The sequence below is a fragment of the Cucurbita pepo genome, chromosome LG16 (assembly GCF_002806865.2).
Source record: "Cucurbita pepo subsp. pepo cultivar mu-cu-16 chromosome LG16, ASM280686v2, whole genome shotgun sequence".
NCBI classification, from domain to species: domain Eukaryota; kingdom Viridiplantae; phylum Streptophyta; class Magnoliopsida; order Cucurbitales; family Cucurbitaceae; genus Cucurbita; species Cucurbita pepo.
In genome coordinates this window covers 5,426,187-5,450,229 of record NC_036653.1, presented here as the reverse complement: position 1 = coordinate 5,450,229, position 24,043 = coordinate 5,426,187, and the positions used below count along the sequence as shown (strand labels likewise).

The following is a 24,043-nucleotide window of genomic DNA, read 5'->3' as shown; positions in this document are numbered from 1 at the left end:
TGTTATTCAATATGGTGAACCTAGATGGATAGATATTCGGGATGTCTCGATGAGATGAGCGACATGTATGGTCGAACAAACTTTTGGATTCCGCATAAGTGATATCTGGTAGGCAAAGAGAAACCTTGCCCAAGGTCCAACATGTGTAATCGAACAAACTTTTGGATTCCGCGAAGTGATATCTGGTAGGCAAAGAGAAACCTTACCTAAGGTCCAATGAAGTCACGAAACCTTAAAGAGATGTAAGGACCACCCTCTTCAATCCCGTGTCTTGTTCTAATCACTTTTTCTAAAACCAACACGAACACATTCATTTTTTAAAATTTTCCTTTTATTTCCACCCCATTTTAGAATAATATTTTTAACTTTTATTATATCTCTAAAATGAATAAGAAGAATTAGAGGACACAAAATGATTTAACATTTAAATTATAAAGACTAAAATAAAGTGTAAATAGGACTCTAATATTACATATATATATATATATATATATATAAATTATTTGTTACAAGAAGTAATAATAAATAAAAAAATAAAAGAAACACATAATTATGAAAATATAGAAAATAATGGGTCTGTGTTTTTTTATTTATTAAAATCGATGTATAATTGGAATAATAATCATAATCATACCAGGCTAAAGCTATTCTTAATCCTTCTGACAAAAGATCACCGGAGCCAGCTTGGTTTCTTATATGGATTGGTCTACCGTTCTGACGCCGGCGAAAGTGTCGGAAAAAGTCATTGAAATCAATCAGACGTTGACGGTGTTGCAGAGGAACATGAGTGACAATGCGGACGCATCGCCGCCGCCGCCGCCGCCGAGTCTTCCATTTCCGGTGAGCCGCTCGTAGTAATCCACGCAGAACAGAGACAGTGAAAGTTGAACTTCGTTCTGAGTCCAAACTCGCCTCATTAGGTCTGAGTAGCCGAGTCGACTCAGCACCGGCCGTATGCTCACCATGTACAGCCGCTTGTACCCTCCCAAGGCGACCACCACCGATTTCACAGACGCCGGAAGCGGCGATGTTACGTGCCGGAAGCAGACCTGTTCCCACACCGATTCACTTCGAGCGATGGTGCACCAGAGCCGACAGACGCAGGTCGCGACGCCGAGCGATGGTCCGTCCAGCCGCTTGAGGATTTCGATAAGAATGTCGAGATTGTCGTTGATCAAGAACTTCCGCCTCTTCTCGTTCGGCTCTGGTATGTGATTCTTCTGCATTGTTACGTTTTAGCCCTAGAATAATCAGGAATTTGGTAGGTGAAACTTGAAACCCTCTGCCTGTTTGATATATATGGAATTGACCCTAGATTGAGAGATAGAAAGAGGGAGAGAGAGAACTCCATCTGGTGGAAATTCATTAACAAGGAGAAAAAGTCTAAGATAGGATTTGTCTTGCTGTGCGTCTCGAACTCCGCGTGTTTGTGAAAATGTCTGTGAGAAGGATTGAGAGAGGGGGTATCGAGGAGGGAGGAGATGGGGCCAAGGAANCGACATCTGCAAGACAAGAACCAAACGGCAGATCAAAATCAAAACCAATGCAAATGAATGCAATGCTGTTCAACTTTCTCTTTCATTGGTTTCATTTTTCAAAAAAAAATTAAAGAAAGAACTGTCTTGTTGCTTAGCTTAGCAGAAGCTCAAGCTGCAGTTGAATTTAGTGTGTGCATATTCCAAGACTTTGGGCATGTGTCCGTTGTGATTTGGGTACCAGTCTTCAAAGGAGGAGTAGCCCTTGAAATTGGAATCACCTGTGCATGGATATGTTACTGTCTCAAAGTCTGTTCTTATGCCTATCTTTTCTTAACTTCAGTGTGTGGAGTGTGGATCATGTCTATACATTGTTCATTGGATCTGTTCCTGAACCACCAATTTCTATATGGTGCCATATCAAATTATGGATTTTTATATCTTAATGATGTCATGACAGATAATATGTGCAATGCATCTTGATTATGATTGTAATTAGTCTTGCAATTATAATAAATTAAAAGATGTCTGAAAAGGTGTTCTTGAAAATAATTGCAAATGAAACAGGAAATATTTGTTGAAATTTTTTATCATGTCACCAAGTTGTAGTTAAAGAGTGCATTTCTCTTAACAATTTGAGAGCTAATTTTCCATTTTAGTTTTCATGTATTAAGTCACTTCAATTTTTTCAATCCTATGTAGTTTGAGAAAAAGTCTTATCATTAAGTAATATATTTGTGTGTTAAATTTAAATTTGTGACATGTTATTAACTATATGATCCTTAATTGTCACATAATTCTCTCTAAATCACTTCAATTAGTTTAATCATCCATTTTTCTTCCCCATGATTTAGGGAAGGCTTATCCATCGTAATCCATAATCTCACATCCCTCTAGAAGAGAGTCACTGTTTTATTGATGCAGATTTTAAGTAGATGGCATGTTAGACTTAAGGCTGTGCTCACTTTCGTTCCTTAGTCATATCACTCTCTGTTCCTCTCTAGAACAGAGAGATTTAATGATTTTCAACTTTTCACACACAGGGATAGGCAGGCCAGAGACACACACCCGGGGGGCAGGGGTGGAACTTTTAGACTATGAAAAACGTGTTGACAATGATCATAGAGGTATGTTATGCATTGTTTTCGCTTGTGAGATATCTATAGGTTAGCACTAAACTTGTGAATCCTGTTAGATGGGTCATTTCTATTACAAAGCGTACAGTATTTTCAAATGGGTATCATTTTAAACAGTGATATATACTCATCATACTCGGGAAATGGATGCTGGAAAACTAAAAACAAAATAGACAGAACTTTATGCATTTAGGGGGAAAAGGTGAAGCAGAAGACGATAAATGCATTAAAAAATATTTGAAAATTAGAAGGATGTTTGTGAGCAGGAAGAAAAGTCAGAGGGAAACAAGCATCATAGGTTTCCTCAGAAAAATAATAAAGAAATAACATGAACAGGGCAGTGTCCATTTGATTGTCTGATGGGGGGTTGGCACAAAAAGGTAACCCTAAGTCCTTTTGAGACAGAAAGCATAGAATAAAACATCATTATATAAGGGAGCTGTATTTGACATTTAGATTTATAAAAACACCCTTTANCCCCCCCCCTCTCCATATTATATTCTTTTAGGGTTTCTGAAGGCCTTGTTTTGTTTCATGTTGGACTTGTCTATTGGACACATCTGAGAAGGCACTGTTCCCAAGTCTTGCTGTGAAGAACTTAATAATTACAACAATACAACAAGAAACCCCTAAAGGCCAATAACCAACACAAATTCATACGTTTTCCCTATTCTCGCTTGCTTATCCTTCTTCCCTGTGTAAAAAAGACTGCTCTTTGTTGTTGTAGAGTTCTTGTCATCATCATCTTGTAATTTTTCCTCTCTTGCAGCTCAATATTTCAACCCCATTTTGCTGTAAATCTTCTCTCTTTTTTGGGGTTTCATAGATTCAGAACTACAACTTCTTTAATGGAATTTGTACTGCCTCTTGCTGCTCTGCACAGGATTTTGTTAACTCTGGGTCTGATTACATTTACATTCGTTTCATATCTTTGTTTTACACTCCATGGTCCCAGAAATGCTTTGAAATGAGTTTTCATGTCAAATATTATGTGCACGTGATTTAGTTTTGTATGTTGATATTTGTTTTTATACGCTTTTCATTTTGAATATATTTATGACTATAAGTACTGTAGATTCTGGATCCTTTTGCTCATAAGTTTCAAAACCCTACTAGATTTTAACCACAAAATTCTGCTGTTTTACTAGGTCAATACAAACAAGGTTAACGGTGAACTATACTGAGATTCTACATCGGTTGAAGAGGTGAACGACATTCTTTATAAGGGTATGTAAATCTCTCTCACGACCAAAGTGTTACTCTATGATAGGTACTTGTTTTTATCTTTAAAAATTAACTAAATCATTCCTAGTCGGGTGATGATTACAGAATTGAACTAGGATTCAACACAATTTGTGTCTAATAGATTATAAAATTATAAAAATTTTATTTCAGGGGTTTCAAATACTTGGGCCATCCATGGGCTCTACAAAGTAAACATAAATTTGGGCTGGATCCTATGCTAATGGGCCTCCAATCAAGGCCCAAACTCCAAGGTACGGATGTTTTATTTTATCTTGCCGTAAGAGAATCGCATCTTAATCATTAAAAAATTAAAAAATTAAAAAATTAAAAGGCAAGACATAATGATATTTTTTATCAAACATTTTTTTTAATTAAAAAGTATTTAAATCCGTCGAAAGTAATTAATATTATGACTACTTCAAATTAATTACTGAATTTAACAAGAGAAAACAACAACAAATTCCTACTCGAAATCAAATCAAACAATAAAAGAAATATTTAGAATTCTTTTTTTAAATTAAATTAAGATAAAAATAAAAAATTAGAACAAATATACATAATTTATAAAAAGAATATTAATTGGGTTTATAGAGGAAAATAGCCTCTGACCACCAACTCTTCAACTTTTGTACTTTCAACAACAAATAAAATAATAATAATAATAATAAAAATAAAATAAAATTCTTTTTATCCATACAAAATCGTTGATTAGACATGAGCATGTCATGCGCTTTAGTCAAAAAGGACGGCTGTCTTTTCCCGGCCCCACCCTTCTTTCTTCTCTTTCTCACGCGCCTGCTTTCACTCCACTCTCCCGTATTTAATTTTATCTTTTTTTTTTTTTAATTTCTTTTATTTTCAAATTAAAATTATTTTTTTTATAAGAATATATGACATAAAACTTTATATTATATGATAATGTATATTATTACATTAGGACTCTAAATTTGTCTCATTCAACTATTACTATTCATAAATAAGAGCCTACTATGATCATTGCTATAACAATTCTAAACCTATCATTACAAATTCTTTTTGTTTTTTTCTTTTTTCTACCAAAAATATATATATATATATATATATATATATATATATATATATATATATTAAATTCGACTATCTTAAATTCTATTAGAATCGTGTATATATAAGTAAATGACATTATATTATATTATTGTGGAGGTTACTTGTAATGGTTCAAGTCCATCGCTAACAGAGATATATATATATATATTCTCTAAGTTTATAAAACGTGTCGATTAGGGAAAGGTTTCCACGCTAAGGGGGCTTGATGTTTTGTTCTTCTCTCCAACCAATGTGAGATCTTACCATACACCCCCTTGGATCCTAACGTCCCAGTTGGCACACTGCTTAATGTTAGGCTCTAATGCTATTAGTAACAGTTCAAACCCACTGTTAGTATAGATATTGTCCATTACAATCTCACGGTTTTAAAATGCGTCTGTTAAGGAGAGGTTTCTATACCCTTATAAGGAATGCTTCATTTTCCTCTCCAACTAATGTGAGATCTCACAATCTGCCCCCCTTGAGGATCCAACATCCTCGTTGGCATACCACCCAATGTCTAGCTATGATACCAATTTCACCATGCTTTTCATCCAAGGACTTCCTCTCAAGTTTTAAAACGCATCTATTAGGGAGAAGTTTAGCACTAATTTTTTTAATCTAGTATGGTTTAATAATGCAAATAAAGGTTAGGAGAATTTACTTAATATTTATTAGGTTTATTTTCTTACATAATAAATTTATTTTGGGGGCGAGTAATAAAAAAAGTAATAGGAAGAGTAAATGTAAATTGACTTGACAGGGGGTATTGCAAAAAACTGATTAAGATACTGTGAATCCAAATAATAATAATAATAATAATAATAATAATAATAATAATAATAATAATAATAATAATAATAATAATAATAATAAAGAAATAATTAATTAATGTAATGAGGCAGGTGTGGGCTAATTGGTAAGAGAGTTGACCGAGCAGTAGAGGGTAGGGGCGCAGTAGGCAGGCAGGCAGGCAGCCCATGGGGACTGAACTTAGTCCTATTAGCCTTAGCTTAGCTGCATTTTAAAGGACTGATTTTGACCTCTCACTCTAAAACCCTATTTCCCACCCCTTTTCTTTTCTTTTTCTTTTTTTATTTATTTATTTTTTTACTTCTATTCTTATAATTTAAAATATTATTACTCGACTCTATTCAAACATAATTCAGCTGATTAAAATATATGTTATTAATCAAAATTGTATAATAAAAACTCTAAAGACCGAATTACGTAAATTTCTCAAACTTGTTTTATATATTTGAATCGAAGGGGTAATGTTTGGACTCCGATTTTCATGCCAAATGGTTGCCTTGTTTAAAGTCATGGTTTTTGTAAGATATTCTAACTTATAGCTTTTAAAGATGTTCGTGGGTTAATTGAACCGGGTTGGTTCGATTCATCTCAGTTTAATTTTAGGAGAATCCATGAATTAGCTTAACACAAAATTTTCCTTTATTTTAACTCAACTCAACTCGTAAGGATTGGATTGAATTGAATTGAATTGGTTGGATCAAATTTTTTGGATGATCGAATTTTTTAAACACCTTTAATAATTTTGGATAATATTATAATTTCTCAAGTATTATTTTTTTTAGTTTGAAATTGCATGCAAAATTCAAACGATGGGACCCCATAATATAAATATAAAAAATTATAATGGAGTTCTTTCATGTTAAAAAGAGGTAGAAACGAAAATGAAAAATTAATGTAGAGATGCCACAGGATAGGGATTGAGAAGCCTTCTGACTCTTATTATGAAACGAGAAAACTTTCTAGCTCTTATCATTAGAGATGTCCACGGATCAGGGACGAGAAGCCTTCTAGCTCTTAACATTAGAGATGTCCATGGAACAGGAACATGGAAGCCATGAAACAAGAACAGGGAAGCCTTTTAGCTCTTAACATTAGAGATGTCCATGGAACAGGGGTAGAGAATCTTTCTAGCTCTTAACATTAGAGATGTCCATGTAACAGGGGCAGAGAATCTTTCTAGCTCTTAACATTAGAGACATCCATGGAATAGGAATGGTGAAGCCTTCTAGCTCTTAACATTAGAGATGTCCACAAAATAGGGACGGGAAAGCCTTCTAGCTCTTAACATTGGAGATGTCCACGGAACAGGGACGGAGAAGCCTTCTAGCTCTTACGTCCACAATANTTCAGCTGATTAAAATATATGTTATTAATCAAAATTGTATAATAAAAACTCTAAAGACCGAATTACGTAAATTTCTCAAACTTGTTTTATATATTTGAATCGAAGGGGTAATGTTTGGACTCCGATTTTCATGCCAAATGGTTGCCTTGTTTAAAGTCATGGTTTTTGTAAGATATTCTAACTTATAGCTTTTAAAGATGTTCGTGGGTTAATTGAACCGGGTTGGTTCGATTCATCTCAGTTTAATTTTAGGAGAATCCATGAATTAGCTTAACACAAAATTTTCCTTTATTTTAACTCAACTCAACTCGTAAGGATTGGATTGAATTGAATTGAATTGGTTGGATCAAATTTTTTGGATGATCGAATTTTTTAAACACCTTTAATAATTTTGGATAATATTATAATTTCTCAAGTATTATTTTTTTTAGTTTGAAATTGCATGCAAAATTCAAACGATGGGACCCCATAATATAAATATAAAAAATTATAATGGAGTTCTTTCATGTTAAAAAGAGGTAGAAACGAAAATGAAAAATTAATGTAGAGATGCCACAGGATAGGGATTGAGAAGCCTTCTGACTCTTATTATGAAACGAGAAAACTTTCTAGCTCTTATCATTAGAGATGTCCACGGATCAGGGACGAGAAGCCTTCNTACGTCCACAATATGGGAAAACCTTCTAGCTCTCATCATTACATATGTCCACGGGACAAAAAACTCTTCCAACTCTTATCATTAGAGATATCAACCGTACAGGGTCCTCATCCCCGCCCCGCCTCACCTCCTATTTCAATATTTATCATTACAAAAATTCTCTAAAATAGTAGAAAACATTAGACAATTAAAAAAACAAAAAAAAACAAAAAAAGAAAGAGGAATTCAAGATCTAGAGTCTTGTTCTTGTATGACATCTTCAATTAATTTCTCACTCACCCATATTAACTTCTCTGTTATTTCATCTCTCTTAAAAAGCAAGAAAAAAAAAAAAAAAANAAAAAAAAAAAAAAAAAAAAAAAAAAAAAAAAACCCTAATCGAGGAACACCCTTCTTCTTCTTCTTCTTCTTCATCACTCTGTTATGTATATATTTAATTGAAGTTTAATGGGTTCCTTGGTAATCTAATCCTTTCCCCCAAAAAGTAATTTAAACTGACAAATTATATATATTGAAAGCAATAACTGAGAGCAAAATCCGCATACAAAAGCACCTGAAAAAACTATGGTAATTTCCATAACACAGCAGTCCCTCCTTTCTCCTCCCCCACCTCCGCCGTCATAACACACACAATTAATAACAAAAACAACCGTTCTGGTGGCGGTGGAGGTGGTGGCGGTGGCGGGTGGCGGGTGGTGGTATTGTTCTTTGTGTTCATATATATTTATATATATATATATATATATATATATATATATNATATATATATATATATATATATATATATATATATATATCCAAGAATCCCCAACACACCCTTCTTGGGACCCTCACTTGGTGTCTTTATCCAAACCCTTTTTGTCCTGTTTTTTTCTTCCCTCTTCCCATTTCTCTCTTCTCCTCTTCTCTTCTAAACTAAAGCTCATTTTCTTGTTATTAAATTTTGTTTTCTTGCTGTTCCATGTCTTCCTCCGCCCCTTCTTCCTCCTCTTCTGGTGGCGGCCGACGGCGGAGGGGCGGTGGGGATTTTGATGGTCCTTCTTCATCTCGCCGTCGTGCCACCAATGAGGTTTGGCCTGAGCCATTTATTGAAGCACTTGCTACTCAAGTTGCCATTGATGCTTCTCGCTCTCTTGGAAGAATCCATGCTGCTGCTGCTCTTTCTAATGTCTTTCAGGTGACACCCTCCTCCTCCTCCTCCTCCTCCTCTCCCTCTTTCTCACGTTCCTATTTTGTTCATCATTGAAAACAACTACTTTTTAGTTTCTTGTATTGAACAATAATGATTTCAATCATTTTGCAAGATCATGAGATTTCTCATGATGGGTTCTTAGTAATATGGTTGAATAACAAGTCACACGTCGTAAAGTTTCGATCTTTTTTACGTGGGGTGAGACAATTTTTTGAATTTTGACAATTTGAACTTAGCTTAACTGATTAATCATGTCTTTTTTACGCCGTTTTCTAACTAAATCCCAACTCAAGAAAGTTTTCGATGATGAACATCGGACAAGTCTTCTAAATACTCACACATGGTAAAGTTTCGATCTTTTTATTTGAGTATGTGACAATGTTTTGAATTTTACCAATTTGAATTTAGCTTAACCGACTAATGTATCTTTTTTTTTCATCTTCTAACTAAATCCCAACTCAAGAACGTTGTCTTCTTGGTTCAATGATGAACATCTCCTAAAGACTCCTACTTTGTAAAGTTTCCATCTTTTTTATTTGGGTATGTGAAATTTTTTTGAATTTTGCCAATTTGAACTTAGCTTAACTGATATGTTTTCTCTCCGTATCTTTTAACTAAATCCAACTCAAGAAAGTTGTCTTCTTAGTTCAATGATGAACATCGGACAAGTCTTCTAAATACTCCTACATTGTAAAGTTTTGATCTTTTTTATTTGGGTATATGACATTTTTTGAATTTTACCAATTTGAACATAGTTTAACTGATTTAGTATCGAGATGTTGATCATTGAAGAGAAGAGGGGATATCTAGTTTTGAAAGGGATTGGTATGAAATGGATATATGTTGTTGAAAGTCATTTTCAAGAATAGGGTTTATTCTTTGTTGGATGCAAATATTGGTTTGGTGTCTTTATTATAGTGGTTTAGAATTGTCTATTTTTGGGGCCCTTCTGCATATCTAATGGAAAAGGGGTCTTTTGGCGTAGAATTTTCCTTATATAACCTTTATTGGCATGGATCTCTTTTTCTGCCCTATGTTATAAACTCCTCTCTTCTACTTTTTTTACTCAAAAACTTCACTCTTTTTTCCACCAAATCTACTCGAACCCACTTTCTGATGCCCACTTTATACCCCAAACACTGCCTACCCATGTGACTAAAACTCAGTAGGAGAGAGAGAAGCTATGGCATGGCTTTAACATTCATTTTTCTTCTTCTTACCTAACATCACACCATGCCTGACCATGTTATAATATCACATTAATGTTCCTAAGCTATGTTTTCTCACTTGAAACAGCAGCTTTATGTCCTTCACGTTAATCGTGACTTCTTTCTTTGGAGTCCTCGAACATAGTACACTATTCGTTCGACACTTGAGTCACTTTTGACTGCACCTTTTAGACATCTAACTTCTTTGTTGAGGATTCTATTGACGTGACGAGGTTAAGAGCATGGGTTTGATACTATGTTGGGAATCACGATTCTCCACAATAGTATGATATTGTCCACTTTGAGTATAAGCTCTCGTGACAAATTCTCAAAACCCATGATTATTCCTTAAATTAGCCAACGTTTGGACTCGCTCCCAATAATACTGGATACAACGTGACAAGGAACCAGTTATCCGAGGAGGGAAATGAATATATAAATTGAGAGGGAATGGATTGGATAGAAGAGACAGGCGAGTCAAAGGTGGAGTGAGAGAAGAAAGACAAGAGGAGAGAGAGAGAGAGAGAAAAGAAGAAAGATTCTGTGCTTTTAACGACACCTTTCTTGGAAATGAAAATGGAAATACTTAAAGGGGAAGCACGCTTTTGAATCTCATCTCCCATGGTGGCTTTTAACGTGCCCTCTTTCTTTGATATCCTTACAAAAACAACAAACCCATGAAAGGAGAGGAGAGGATGATTTTATAAGAGAGACAGACATGTTATGAGGACCACAGAACAGAACAGAACAGAACAGAACAGAAGCTAAAAAGTTGTGTTTTTTCATTTTTTTTTTCTATTATGGGTACGTTTTTTTAGGCTCTTCTTTTGTTCTTCCCCTATTACTCACTGACAATGACAAACAGACAAAGAACAAATAAAAAGATCGGTTCTTTTTGTTGTGTTTGGCTGTTTTGGAGGCGCATGGAAAAATGTCACTCCCTGTCTCTGTTTTGATCTCTCCATTGTTGTTTGACATTTCTTGTCTATGATTGACTGCTTGCGTGGCTCTTTGACTTCCCACTAACTCTTACTTTTTGCTTTGTCAAGGTCTGTTCCACCTGGCGTGCTGTGTCTCGGTCTGAGCTGCTGTGGCATCGTTTGACCACTCAGATATGGGGTCGGACCGACCGTCTGCTCGACACTTGGCGAGATGAGTACGTGTATTGGCACACTACAGCTTGTAATTTCCGTACTCATAGATCTCTCCATACTGTTCTTCAATTTGATCAGTCTGATGTGGATGAACCTGATAGTCTGATGTGTCGTTGCCTTGCTATCTCCTTGCGCCACTTGGCTTGTGGATTTGCTGATGGTACTGTTCGTTTGTTTGACCTTGCCACGCGTGTCCATGTCACTACGTTTCGTCCCCACCACCGTGACCGTCTTGGGCAATTCTCACGCGCCGTCTCTGGCATTGTGATTGCTGATGCTCGTATCGTCTTTGCGAGCATTGACGGCGACATTCACATTGGAGTTATTGACCGTACCCCTGCTGCTATATCGCCCACGCGCCGGGTACATGAAGGCAATGTGATGAATGATGGTGTGTTGGTAGACTTTGCTGGGTGTGACCGGTGGTGGGTTGGGCTGTATGCTGGTGTACCTGGCCGTGCATTCCACATATGGGATGGGAACAGTGAAGAACTTGTGTTCGTAGGTGGGTCGCTGACCGACCCAGAATCTGTAACGGGGTGGCACATGTTAGCGGAGCCAATGGAGCAAGTCGGCCGGGTACGGGTGTCGAGTCGGGAATCGGCAGTGGCCTGCACTAGCCTACAGCTCATGGTTTTGGACTTGAGAAATCAAGTAGTATTAAACGAGGAGGAAAATGGGGTGGTATGGATAGTAACATCGATGGACGTAAGCAATGAGACATACATAGTGGTGGACGGACATGGTGTGGCTGTGGTACGACGAGTGGACACAATGGAAGAAGTTTGTACGTTCACAGTAACAGGGGCGGCTCAGAGAGGGGCTGTGGGCTGCATGAACATGGGCTATGCTGTGATGAGCTCCGGTGGGGCGATAAGGGTTTGGGAAATAGAGCATGGCCAGTATCTGTACAGGTTTAGAGAGAGGATTGGGGCTGCCAATGCTGTCGTTGCCAATGACCGATACGTGGCGGCCTCTGGGTTCGACACGACGTTACATTTGTGGGATTTTGGTGCATAATCAAACAATGTAGTAGATTGGTTCCTGGGGGATGTGTACAGTTCGGCAGTGATGGGGTTTCATTGAATGATTGGAGTGCAGAAGGACGGGTCTTTAGTGTTCATGGGTGATCTAAATCATGGTCCTTTCTTTCCATTTTCTTTGTCGGGGGAGAAGAAGGAAATTTTATTCCGATTCATTGTTTTGAACAACGTATTTTCATTTCAATTCATGGGGCAATTATTGTTAATCGAGTTTATGAAGGATTATTGGAATCTTAGGCTTAATGAATTCATTATTATCATCCATCATCATCCTCAACTTCGTTATTTGTATAAAATAAGAAACGACGACAAACGACCCGAGAGAAAAAGAGCATCAGTCTCATTCCATGGACTAGGATCGGAATGAAAGCTAATCGGCTAAGTAGTATTCCACAGCAATCAACTCAACTAACAAGAATTTAGTTGGGTTTAAGAACTTCAACATGCCATAGAAACAGCATAAGCGAGACCAGTAAATCCTCCATTGACAGAGTGAGAGCCCATGAAAGTTCTGAAGGGGAAGGCAATGATACCCTTTGGAGCATAACATAAGATACCTTTACCTATAGTTGCTTGACATTGGTGATCGACTTGGATCGAATCATTTGATAACGAGTTATTAGACTGAAAACTGCAAATCAACTGACAAAAAAGTCGATACGAGTCTGATATAATTCAAGTCAATGGAGGCATCATCCAGGCTTACCTCTGTGTTTCGCGGCTAGAAGACTCTTAGGTGAGTTACTGCAGCTGAATCACATGGCAGTTTGATCTGATAAACAGAGCATAATATGGTTAACTATCCATTGTGCAATGAATTGAATACTTTGAGTTTGTCAAAACCTTCTGGCAAGAGATGTTGAGCTTCCAACTCACTGCATAACATTATAGCTGTTTTACCATTCCCACATCGCCCAAGTCCAACACAAAGCTCACATAAGTTATCCAAATCAGGAGCCCTGTGTCTCTTCACCATGTCCTTCAATAATTGAACTGCTCCATCATAATCCTCATTATCAACGAAAGTGGTCAATAGCATCCTAAAGGTTTGGTCACAAGGGCTAAAGCCACTTTTCATCATACTGTTATATATTTGAAATGCACGCTCCGAATTCTTCCGCACACACTGCCCACAAATTAGAGCAGAAAACGTCGAAGCATTTGGAACTAGTTTCTTCCCGTCAAGCTCTCGAACCAGAAATGCTGCGTTCTTCGTCTTTCCCTCTTTGCATAGTCCCAAGATCAGGGCATTGTAAGTAAGGATATCGGGTTTAACTCGAAACCTCGACATCTCCTCAAAAAGTCTATTGCCCATGTCGGTATTGCCCATTTTGCTGTAGCCATTTATCAAAGTGTTGTAGGTTACAGTAGTAGGAGATAAACCCATTGCTTTCATCTCTCCAAATAATCTACTTGCTTCTTGAAGCTTCCCATCCTTACAGAACCCATTGATAAGAGTATTAAAAGTAACAACATCTGGAGGAACTCCATTTCTTTCCATTGTACTTCTGAGTTTCATGGCTGAGCTTATAAGACCTTTGTTACAGTAGCCTGCAATAAGTGTATTGTAAGATGCAACATTTGGAGAAAACCCCATGGTTTTCATTTCCTCAAACACCTCATTAGCCTTATCTAATCTTCCCAATTTACAGGAAGCACAAATAACCAAGTTGAGCGTATACGAATTAGGCGAAATCCGACAACGTCGCATTTCTCTATAAAACGTCGAAGCAATATCTCCCCTGTTGAAATTAATCAAGGAACTCAGAAACGCATTACATGACTCCACAGTGGGTAAAAATCCATAATCCTTCATCTTACAAAATGTATCAGAGGCGTTTCTGTACTTCTTCAAATGAGCAAAAGTCTTGAAAAGCAGATCAAAAACATGCGGGGAAGAATCACAGACTCGGTAAGAGTACAATAAGGATTCAAACAACTTAGAAGGAAACTCAATAGAACACGAATCTATGATACTCCTCAAAATTGATTCTGCAGATTTAAACTTCCTATGTTTAGCAAGTATATGGAGGATTATGCAATGGGTCTCAAGGGTATGAGAAGAAGGATTTTGAGTGGTAACCCAATTGAAGAACTCGAGCGATAGTACATAGTCCTTCCGGGTTTTGAGTAGAATGTGTTTGACTCTGAATGCTGTCAGACCCGATGACAAACAATCAAGCTTAGTCCAATCCGAATGAATCAGATGGCTATGTACGACGTTAACAAAATCAAGGTCTTGTCCTCTGGGTTCGGGAATTGATCGGTGAGGTATTGGAATTGGATTCCATTTCCTATTTCGTAAAGTCACATCCAAATTAGGGTTTACAGAAGCAGAAGTTCTGGCTACAGAGCTCAGTAGAGTGGAAAATCTACGAAATCGCAAAACCCTCATGATTTTCCCACAAATCACAGTTTTGTGATTGAAGCGGTAACGACTACGATAGAAATAAATTCAAGAAAAACTTCATATTCAATTCATTTAAAGCCCAGTTCAGATACAAATCGAAGGAAAACGAAAAGCAGGGATTCGAGGATCAACTAACCGATTCGAACAGGAAAGATGAAAAAATGGAAATCCTCCAACCTCCGACACATTGTAAAAGAATTGGAGCAAAGTAGTTCACCTTTCTCAGTGAGTAGCAAAATATCTTTTGGCTAGCGCCTTCCACTTTGAAGCTCTCTCCGCCAAGCTGTGATCTTCGTTCTTCTACATTCCTCAGGGCAATTTGATTTCAGTTTCGGTAACAAATTTTAGTAATTGCAATTTTAACCTAATTTACATAAAATATTGCAAGCATATCTCCCTTTAGGTGTATTACCACGAGGGTACCATATTGTCCACTTTGAGCTTTGTACTAATTTCAATAGTGTTGAGCTCTGTACTACTCTCAATAGTGTTAGAATCACGACTCACCACAATGGTACGATATTGTCCACTTTGAGCATATATCTGTACTACTCTTAATAGTATTAGAATCACGACTCACCACAATAGTATGATATTGTCTACTTTGAGCATGGGCTCTCATGGCTTTGCTCTGGGTTTTCCCAAAAAGTCTCGTACCAATGAAGATAGTATTTCTCACTTATAAACTCATGATCTTCCACTAAATTAACCAATGTGGAACTCACTCCCAATAATCCTCAACAAATAGTTCATTATAGGTTTGTGGGACGTTTGAGATCCCACGTCGGTTTAAGAGGAGAACGAAACATTCCTTTTGTACAATATCATGTTTTAAAATCATGAGACTAATGAATATAAGTCACGGGTCAAAACAGACAATATCTATTAGTGATGGGTGGACTGATATGGCAAACTAATGTCCCAACAATATTTTCTATATATTTTTAATGTCCGAGCAGAAGTCGAGTCAATATCTTAAAATTTTAATTTAACCAATTTACTATACTTTTTTAAACATAAAATAAAATATTACAAATAACGGCTACTTCTAGGCTTTTACATTGCAAATGAGAGGAAATTAGGAGAAGCAATAGCCGGCAGAAGGACTTGAGAATGAGGAGTTGTGAAGTCAACGAGAAAATGCAGAGAAATTGTGTGTTGGTTTGTTAATATAAACGTAACTCAATTGCTCCAATCCACAATCCACATTAAACTATGAAGATCTTTGCTGTTTCCATACCACTTTTCTTCTTCATCTTCTCATTCTCTGTAGCTTACTCATGGATCTTCTACTTCTCTGCTACAATTCACAAGGATTATATGTTCTTCTTCTGCAATACTCTCCTGCTTTTCCTTTCTCTAAACTCTCGCTCGAGTGTGGCTGACAAGGAACAAGCTGCAGGCGATGGAAGGAGATCGGTTGATGGTGAGAAAGAAATGGGATTGTTACGTGTTCAACAGGTTTCACGACGTTTGGTTCTTCAAGAAACTCGAGATCATGAACTTGAAATGTGTTCCTTTGCTCTTGAAGAAGCTCATAATGATGAATTAGAAGGTATGAAGGATGATGAATGTGAACATGAACAAGAACAAGAACAAGGACACCGCGTTGATACCATCGGCTTAGAGGAGTTGAACAGGAAGTGCGAGGAGTTTATAAGAAGAATGAAAGAGGATATCAGAGTTCAAATTCTTACACTACAATGCTCTTAGCATCAACAAAATCCACCGAAGTTTACAATATCAAAGTTTGATACTTAGAACGTAGACAAACATGTCGATATGCATTGAGTGTAGAATCCAACTAGCCTTTTGCTACTCACAACAGTTTTTAAAATGCGTAGGATAGGGAGATGTTTCCACACCCTTAAAAAGAATGTTTCGTTCTCCTCTCCAACCGACACGTCTATTGGAACGAGTATCAATGAGAACGCTGAGTCCCGAAAGGGGGTGGATTGTGAGATCTCACATCGGTTAGGAAGGAGATCAAAACATTCTAAAACTACGAGGGGAAGCCTGGAAAGAGAGACAATATCAATAATGATCACCGGTCTTAAACTTAGTATTTTAGTCTCGGGGATGTCGATGTCGATGAACGCTGAAGATAGCACAGCTGGGACGAAGAACAATTGGGTTCATAGATCGACAATCTAGCAATTGAAGTGTCACGACGAGTGCAAACGAAAGAAGAAGATGGGGCCATGGGGTTGTCTGTCATGTCCTGCATTGGCTAAGATGAGCAAATATCAGTGCTACAACATTCATATCCAAATCTCCTATGATATATATGCGATCCCCAAACACAAATGAGCAAAACATATCAGTAGCTCACAACTGCTTCAACAATGGCCGCCAAATTCCCTCTTTTCTTCTTCCCTTAGCATCAAATTTCCACTCCAACAAAACCCATCTTCCTTCTTCGCTCCTCTTCCTTATATCATCATCTTCGGCATGTCGACTCCGTTCGTGATCTTAGCCATAGCTTTTGCTAATGGCTGGGTTAAGGTTCCTGTGAGATGAATCTTCTTTCACAGCCCACCAAACCCATTGTCTATGCCTATTTTGATTTGTAATTCTATTCAAGAAACTAATACAAACACTATAGTAACTCGGTTCAATCTCGCTGTTCGTGTGTCGGGGTCTTATGAGAAGCAAATAACTCAAAACTCAATTAATTTACAGGATGCAATGAACAGCTCAGAAAGAACAAAAAAAATAAACATGGAAACTGATAGAACTCCATAGTAAAAGAAGGAAAGAAACACCTGAGAATAGTTCAATGGGTTCAACATTTCATTTCCAATGGCTTGAAACATACTGCACAAGTAAAAGGGAAAAAGAATACAGAGTTTACATACGGCATAGCTCTCTTCAATCTATTAGTATCACAATCTTCACATAAATAATCATTGTTCAATGCTCAATTAATCCCAGCTACGAGGTTGAAATACAAAAGGGTATGCCACAAATTTAGAAGGGGGAAAGAACAGTTTACCAATGGCTATCAATTTCTTTTCAGCAAGGGCTTGAAAAGTAACATGGTGACGTATTTTTCACAAAATCTGAATGTCGAACCGAGTGCCATGAATTCACCTCCGACGTTATTTTGGTATAAATGATTCAATTCAGTGTGTCGAGGCTGTACATCAGACTGATGACCACTCGTGCAGCAAGATGGTTCGTTTAAAATAGTCTCTCGTAGTGGTGGCGGTAGATCCGGTGGAGGTCTACTGAAATCGTCGTCGTTGAAGCATTGGTTATCATAACTAGACGGTGGGGATGGAGGAAATTCGAACTCGGATAGACTTTCAGGCAATTCCGAGACGGGTGTCTGTAAAACAGATCAATAGAAATGAGTACTGGGCAGGCAAAGCTCTTTTACAAAGATTTATTCAACCAAAATTAAGAGCCAAAAGTAATGAAAGAAGGATCAGGGCTTGTTCATTCAGAAGAACAAGGAACCTAGATTTGTTTCTATCTTTCACACTTTCGTACTCGAGCATCCGAAATCAAAACCGATTATTTTCTTCCCTTGTCCCATGGCGCAGCAATTAGTAACCCAATGCGAATACATCGTATATACACCACCGAACCTTTGTCTCCCCCTTTTTAAGCCCCTCAATTCCAAAATACAGTCCATATGTGGGTTTGGTATCAACCAAAAATCTTAACCAAATAGCCCATAAAGTGGTTTATAAGAAATAAAATAAGAGTAAGTTGCAAAGTTAACTGTTCCATCCCATCTCCTTCTCCTATCAGTTGAATCCTGGGAACTTTTTTTGAAGTATAGTAACCCCCCAGAATCTACATTTGTCATTTTGATAGATACGGTAACAGCCCAAGCCTACCACTAGCAAATATTGTCTTTTTTGGGCTTTCCCTTTCGAGCTTCCCCTCAAGGTTTTTAAAATGCGTCTCCTAGGGAGAGGTTTCCACACCCTTATAAAGAAATGTTTCGTTCTCCTCTCCAACCGACATGGGATATCACAATCCACCCCCATCGAAATCCAGCGTCCTCGCTAGCACTCGTCCCCTTCTCCAATCGATGTGGGACTCCCCAATCCACGCACCAAAGCTGGCACACCGTCTCGTGTCCACCTCCCTTTGGGGCTCAGCCTACTCGCTGACACATCATCCGGTGTCTAGCTTTGATACTATTTGTAACAACCTAAGCCCAGACAATATTTGCTAGCGGTGGGCTTGGACCATTACAGATACTCTAATCTTCCAAGCTTTACAAACCTATTAGATTGCTCTTTGAATTGGGAAAATCTAAAACTCAATCAAAAGTTTGACATTCTAGAGAAAAGCCCAGGCCAAATCAAATATCTTTTCAAGGACATGATCATGGAATCATGCAAAGACAACTTATCCCAAACAAATATACAGGGCGTTAATTATATTAACCGAGAATATAAAAGTCGAAGTCGAGAATTACCATCAAGTCAAGAACATTGTAAGAATTTCCAGAATCATCACAAACCCAAGGCAAATCAGGAGCACATGTCAACCATCCATCAACCATGAAACGATAATGGTAGATCCCTGAGGGGAGTGTCTTGATAATAACAAATTCTTTTCCTAAGCTCTGTAACATCTCCCTAACATAAGGAGATAAAATGTTCTGTATTAGACAAAAAAACATGTCCAGAATCAAACATCTTAGCTGCAAAGTAGTACCTTGTCTCCCAGTTATCCCATGATCCAATAATAGCCACTTGCTTCCCTCCATGGTTCCATGAGATCTTCACAGATGTCCTTGGTATGTTGGACACTCCCTCATTATTCATTGTATAATAACCTTTAACGTTCAAACGCCTGCTACTCAACCTCAAAAAGGTAATCCAAATCATTAAGTACTCAGAAACTAAAAGGAAAAATTGTGCTTCATCCTTGAATTCTGCCACAAACACTTACACACAAGCTAATACTGTTCAAACATCAGAATTCATATAAAGTGGCAGAGAAAATCAGTGAAGAACAAAACCCAGATTCTTATAGGCATGCATACATATATTGGCTCTGTTTGAAGGGGGAAAAACAAAACCCAGATTCCAGATTCTTAAGAAATTACCTGTGGGGGGTGGGGAGATGAAAGGCGTCGGATGAATTTGAACAAAACGCACAGAAAACTCAAGTATGGGCTCGGAAAACCTATGAGCAGGATACCAAAAAAATAGCTTCTCTACACTTCGTCGTGTTCTCATAATTCAATTCAGCAAAAGGGTCGTCTCCATCTGAGAAACAAAGCAAAACCCAGTTGAGATTTCAATCGGAAGAACCCAAAATTAGTGTATACGGAGGGGAAATCACTTAGAGACAAAGCACAGGTCATCACAGTAAAGGCAAGATTTGAAGAAGAAAAGTGAAAAGAAAGGAACAGAGGCAAGTTGGAGAAACATGGAGTTAGGTTAGATACCCAATTATGAGGATGAATTGCAGAAAAAGAAGCACCCAAATCGAGAATTGAGTGAAGAAATGAACGCACCATGGTCTTGAGCTCTACATATTACACGATTTTAAGTGACAAAAAACACTCAAATCGGCACTGCAATCTCTCCACCACCACCACCACACTCTTTCTTTCTCCTACTCCTCCCCCTCCTCAAGAACACTCCCAATTTTCCCTTTTTCTTTTTGGGGTTTTTTTTTTTTTTTTTTTTTTTTCCTTTTTACTCTACAAATTAGACCTAAGAACTTGAGAAAGGGCGCGTTTTTAACCTCCAATGAGTTTGGAAGATACCAAGGGGTGAACTTTATTTATAATGATGCTCATTTTATAAATTAATAAACCTTTATTATTATTATTATTATTATTATTATTATTATTATTATTATTATTTGCTAATGAATCATAATTAAAAGCTTCTTAGTTTTCTCATATACAGTTGTGGTTGGGAACCAATCAAATCTCAACACGTCACCCTTTACTGTTTTTACTCTTTTACCCTTGTTGACAATTGCAACAACTTTTGTCTTTTAGTTCCGGTACCCTTAACTTCGAATTCTTCGTTCAAAATTCAAATAAANAAAAAAAAAAAAAAAAAAAAAAAAAAAAAAAACTCATTTAAGTTTTATTTATTTATTTAATAAATTTCCTCTTTCTTGGATTATTATAATTTTGGTGCTAAAATGACAAAGGGAATCCAGGGTCATTATTGCATAATCTTTTAAATTATTCACCTCATTACCGTAATTAATTTTTAATCTTGCATATTAAGGCTTTTGAGTGTTGATGTGATTTATTTTTAAAAAATGTAAATTAAAACTATAGAGATTCATGTATATTAATGTGATTCTTAGTGTCGTATGGTCGTTAATTTTGGTAATGTTTTAGGAACTAATGTATCAGTTATATCTGGGCTCTATTTAGAGACATTTAAAATGCATTTTAGAGAAATCAAAAGTAAAATAATACGAGCTTATACTTAAAGTGGATAACATCATATCATTATGGAGAGTCGTGATTTCTAACATGGTATCATAATCATGTCAGTAAATTTCTCAAGTGTCGAACAAAATGTGTATTTTATTCAAGGGTTTTGATTATCTGTCGTTGGGTTATCAGATCTCAGATATGTATGAACTTGAACACATTTCCTCTACCGGCTATGTGTCGGGTATAATCATATCAATTAAACGTGGGGAAAAAAATCAAAATGAATCTTAGGGTAATGAGCAAAATGATTTAAAAGTTGTTTATATAATTGCGACAATTGTAGGTTAAGTTGGTCGGTAGGGAAACATTAGTGTAAATTGTCTGTGCCGTCAAATTTTAATGATAATTTTTTAATTTTAGTAAATAAAAAAATGATTTTTGAAGTAAGGGAAAATACATTCATATAATTATTTTAAATTTTTTATTGCATGCCAACTATTTAATCGCTCCAAGAAACTCAAATTAAATAAAAACATTTTAAATTGTCCTTGATATTGACGTAATAATAATTTAATTCATATTACATAATATATACTTTTTTTATTTTTATTATTTTTAAATTTATTTTTTCTTTTGGAGATTGTCAACCACGCTTAATGTAAATTAATATTCTCTGACCGTAGGTTTAAAATTACTTGGGTGAAAAAAAAATTAAATAAAATAATATTTTATAATAATAATAATAAATGGATGGTAGGCGTAGTTGAAAAATATGTCCAAACCCCACAAAACATTATCTTATAAAGTTTTTAATGTGTATAGAATATAGACTAAGCTACAAATTAATGTTGTGACTTTAAATAAGTTTTGGACATTGATGAACCATAGTCATATAATTAGTGGGTGATGTAAGCTCTTACTTTAGACAAGTGAGCACTAAACTTAAAAAAAAACATTATAAAGTATGGTTAGCTTTTGAATTTAATATCAAAGTTCGTATATTTTTATTTTTGCTGATTCAGCCATAACACGTCATGGATACTTTAAAAAATGTGACGTATTATTTGTTGAAGATTGTTGGAAGAACAGTCCCACGTTGGCTATAGGAATGAGACCTTTTGGAGAAATCGAAAGTAAAGTCATGAGAGTCTATGCTAAAAGTGGATAATATCATACCATTTTGGAGGTTCGTGATTCCTAATAGGGTATTAGAGCATGCCCTTAATTTAGTCATGTCATTAGACAAATTGTTCAAGGGCTATAGAGAAAGAGGCGGTTTGCGGGGTTCATAGGTCTTAGAGGAGACTCTATGATAGCCATATTGATGGATTTTGAAATGGGTATGATGTTCGGGTCTTGATTTTGATCTTAGGTCACGACGTTAGGGTTGTAATGGATAAATTAGTGAGGAAAGATGAAGTAAACAAGTTGTGGAATAAAGAAAGGAAAAGATGGGAAGTAAACGAGTTATCCAAGAAAAATAATAAAGAAAAAAACTTTATGGTAAACAAATATAATGTAGAAAAACTTTATATTAAAAAAATATAATGTAGAAAAACTTTATATTAAGAAGAAAATTTCAGAAACCAAGATATGGTCCCCTCCCACTTTGATGAATCGAAATTGGCATCTAAAACATTCCCAAATCACAACCCCCAACGCAGCTTGCTGGTTTTCTTAATCACATTTCCTTCTTTCAAGCCCTAATTTCTCAACTTCCAAACCCTAATTAGGGTTTTCATGTGCCATTGGCACTGCTTTATTTGTCCAATTGGCCGACAAGTGGCCTCAACTCCTCTCTCTTTTTTTCTTTTTTTCTTTTGAGAAAGATCCAGCATTATTCAATAACAATAAATCGATCCATCGAAGGTTAGCTCGACGTGGTTATGCTAATGTATGAGTTTATTTAGTGTAGTCTATGTTCTTGCAGATGTCATAATCTGACGTCTTTTCATAACCACTGGATGTGAATTCACACGAGAAATTAGAGAAAAAGTCTGGAGAGATTTCTTACCATTAGCTAAATTAGACCGAAGACTGAAAAAGCTAGAAAAGATTTCTTATCGTTGGCTAAACTAGTTCGAGGACGGAGATTACATTTTCCGTCACCATCTCCAACCTTGCCCCACACCCCATGTATTTACTTATTTAATAAATACACAAATAAATCTACTTATTTAAATTTTGGAATATTATATTATATTTTTTATTTATAAAATATTATTGAATTTATTAGTACATTTTAATTTTTTTAATAAAAATTATATTGAAAAATAAAAATTATCATTCAATTTTTTTTGTTTAAACGCGTAATGAATCTCCGCACTCATCCCGTGAATATAATATATATATATATATAGATATAGATATATACTCCAGTTCCCTTCTTCACTTGTACCCTTTCACTCGATGAAAAGGTCCTTCCGATCACACAAAACATACAAAAACAAAACAACTTGCCTCTGTTTTTTTCCTCTTTCTCCAAAACTCTCTTTCGTAGGGAAATTTATATCGATAAGGTTGTTATCGAGTTGACAAGAAATTTATATAACTCGACAAAGATTTTAATGAAGTCTTCACAACGTGACTGTCTCATAATAAATATTAAAAAATTTACGTATCGAACTTTTATTTTTATTTTTTTTCATTCAAATAGGAAAAAAAAAACGTAGAATTGAAGTTGGGCAATGAGAATGATTAGAAGGGCATGAATTTGAGGCGAGCTTAAGCCAAAGTGCCCCACCGGGGGGCAGCCGGGCGGCCATGGGAGACCCTAAAAAAAGCTTTGGTTTGTGTTTGGTAGCGACATACTTATGGCATAGAAGACAAAAGACTACTCAAAATCATCATTACATCTCCATATATTTTACATATCAGAATCTTGAATTTAACTCGAGCTGGTCCCTAAAGCTACAAACTT

General features: G+C 36.3%; 5 protein-coding genes across 9 annotated transcripts; 2 read left to right on the top strand and 3 right to left on the bottom strand.

Moving 5' to 3' along the window:
* Positions 1-586: 586 nt before the first annotated feature.
* Positions 587-1,449, bottom strand: LOC111776942 (F-box protein SNE-like). The gene has a single exon (XM_023656362.1). The coding sequence runs from the start codon at positions 1,224-1,226 to the stop codon at positions 756-758; it is 471 nt and encodes a 156-aa protein (XP_023512130.1). The 5' UTR covers positions 1,227-1,449; the 3' UTR covers positions 587-755.
* A 7,087-nt stretch (positions 1,450-8,536) lies between these two features.
* Positions 8,537-12,517, top strand: LOC111776941 (transcriptional regulator STERILE APETALA). Its single transcript, XM_023656361.1, has 2 exons — positions 8,537-8,914; positions 11,187-12,517. Exons 1-2 carry the CDS (start codon positions 8,699-8,701, stop codon positions 12,309-12,311), a joined length of 1,341 nt encoding a protein of 446 aa, XP_023512129.1. The 5' UTR covers positions 8,537-8,698; the 3' UTR covers positions 12,312-12,517.
* An 86-nt stretch (positions 12,518-12,603) lies between these two features.
* On the bottom strand, positions 12,604-15,076 carry LOC111777747 (pentatricopeptide repeat-containing protein At4g26680, mitochondrial). The gene is made up of 2 exons (XM_023657462.1): positions 13,041-15,076; positions 12,604-12,965 (listed from the first exon to the last, which is right to left on the bottom strand). Exon 1 carries the CDS (start codon positions 14,727-14,729, stop codon positions 13,134-13,136), a length of 1,596 nt encoding a protein of 531 aa, XP_023513230.1. The 5' UTR covers positions 14,730-15,076; the 3' UTR covers positions 12,604-12,965; positions 13,041-13,133.
* An 883-nt stretch (positions 15,077-15,959) lies between these two features.
* LOC111777037 lies at positions 15,960-16,457 on the top strand. Its single transcript, XM_023656481.1, has one exon. It carries the CDS (start codon positions 15,960-15,962, stop codon positions 16,455-16,457), a length of 498 nt encoding a protein of 165 aa, XP_023512249.1.
* Positions 16,458-17,460: 1,003 nt separating this feature from the next.
* On the bottom strand, positions 17,461-20,404 carry LOC111777625 (SNF1-related protein kinase regulatory subunit beta-2-like). 5 transcript variants are annotated; one of them, XM_023657305.1, is made up of 6 exons: positions 20,164-20,404; positions 19,819-19,981; positions 19,425-19,574; positions 19,183-19,345; positions 17,740-18,075; positions 17,461-17,561 (listed from the first exon to the last, which is right to left on the bottom strand). In XM_023657305.1, exons 3-5 carry the CDS (start codon positions 19,532-19,534, stop codon positions 17,749-17,751), a joined length of 600 nt encoding a protein of 199 aa, XP_023513073.1. In that variant the 5' UTR covers positions 19,535-19,574; positions 19,819-19,981; positions 20,164-20,404; the 3' UTR covers positions 17,461-17,561; positions 17,740-17,748. The 5 variants fall into 5 exon arrangements, with proteins under 5 accessions (XP_023513073.1, XP_023513070.1, XP_023513072.1 ...); XM_023657302.1 differs by having other exon boundaries at positions 17,517-18,075; positions 20,164-20,403; XM_023657304.1 differs by having other exon boundaries at positions 17,517-18,075; positions 19,425-19,565; positions 20,164-20,403.
* Between the last annotated feature and the right edge of the window lie 3,639 nt (positions 20,405-24,043).

Excerpts from the sequence above, each read along its gene's own strand:
- LOC111777747 (XM_023657462.1), bottom strand. The coding sequence starts at position 14,729 with ATGAGGGTTTTGCGATTTCGTAGATTTTCCACTCTACTGAGCTCTGTA.
- LOC111776941 (XM_023656361.1), top strand. The coding sequence starts at position 8,699 with ATGTCTTCCTCCGCCCCTTCTTCCTCCTCTTCTGGTGGCGGCCGACGG. Across the intron at positions 8,915-11,186 it reads CTCTTTCTAATGTCTTTCAG|GTCTGTTCCACCTGGCGTGC; the intron begins GTGACACCCTCC and ends TGCTTTGTCAAG.
- LOC111777625 (XM_023657305.1), bottom strand. The coding sequence starts at position 19,534 with ATGAATAATGAGGGAGTGTCCAACATACCAAGGACATCTGTGAAGATC. Across the intron at positions 19,346-19,424 it reads TGGGATAACTGGGAGACAAG|GGAGATGTTACAGAGCTTAG; the intron begins GTACTACTTTGC and ends TCCTTATGTTAG. Across the intron at positions 18,076-19,182 it reads ACAATGTTCTTGACTTGATG|ACACCCGTCTCGGAATTGCC; the intron begins GTAATTCTCGAC and ends TCTGTTTTACAG.
- LOC111777037 (XM_023656481.1), top strand. The coding sequence starts at position 15,960 with ATGAAGATCTTTGCTGTTTCCATACCACTTTTCTTCTTCATCTTCTCA.
- LOC111776942 (XM_023656362.1), bottom strand. The coding sequence starts at position 1,226 with ATGCAGAAGAATCACATACCAGAGCCGAACGAGAAGAGGCGGAAGTTC.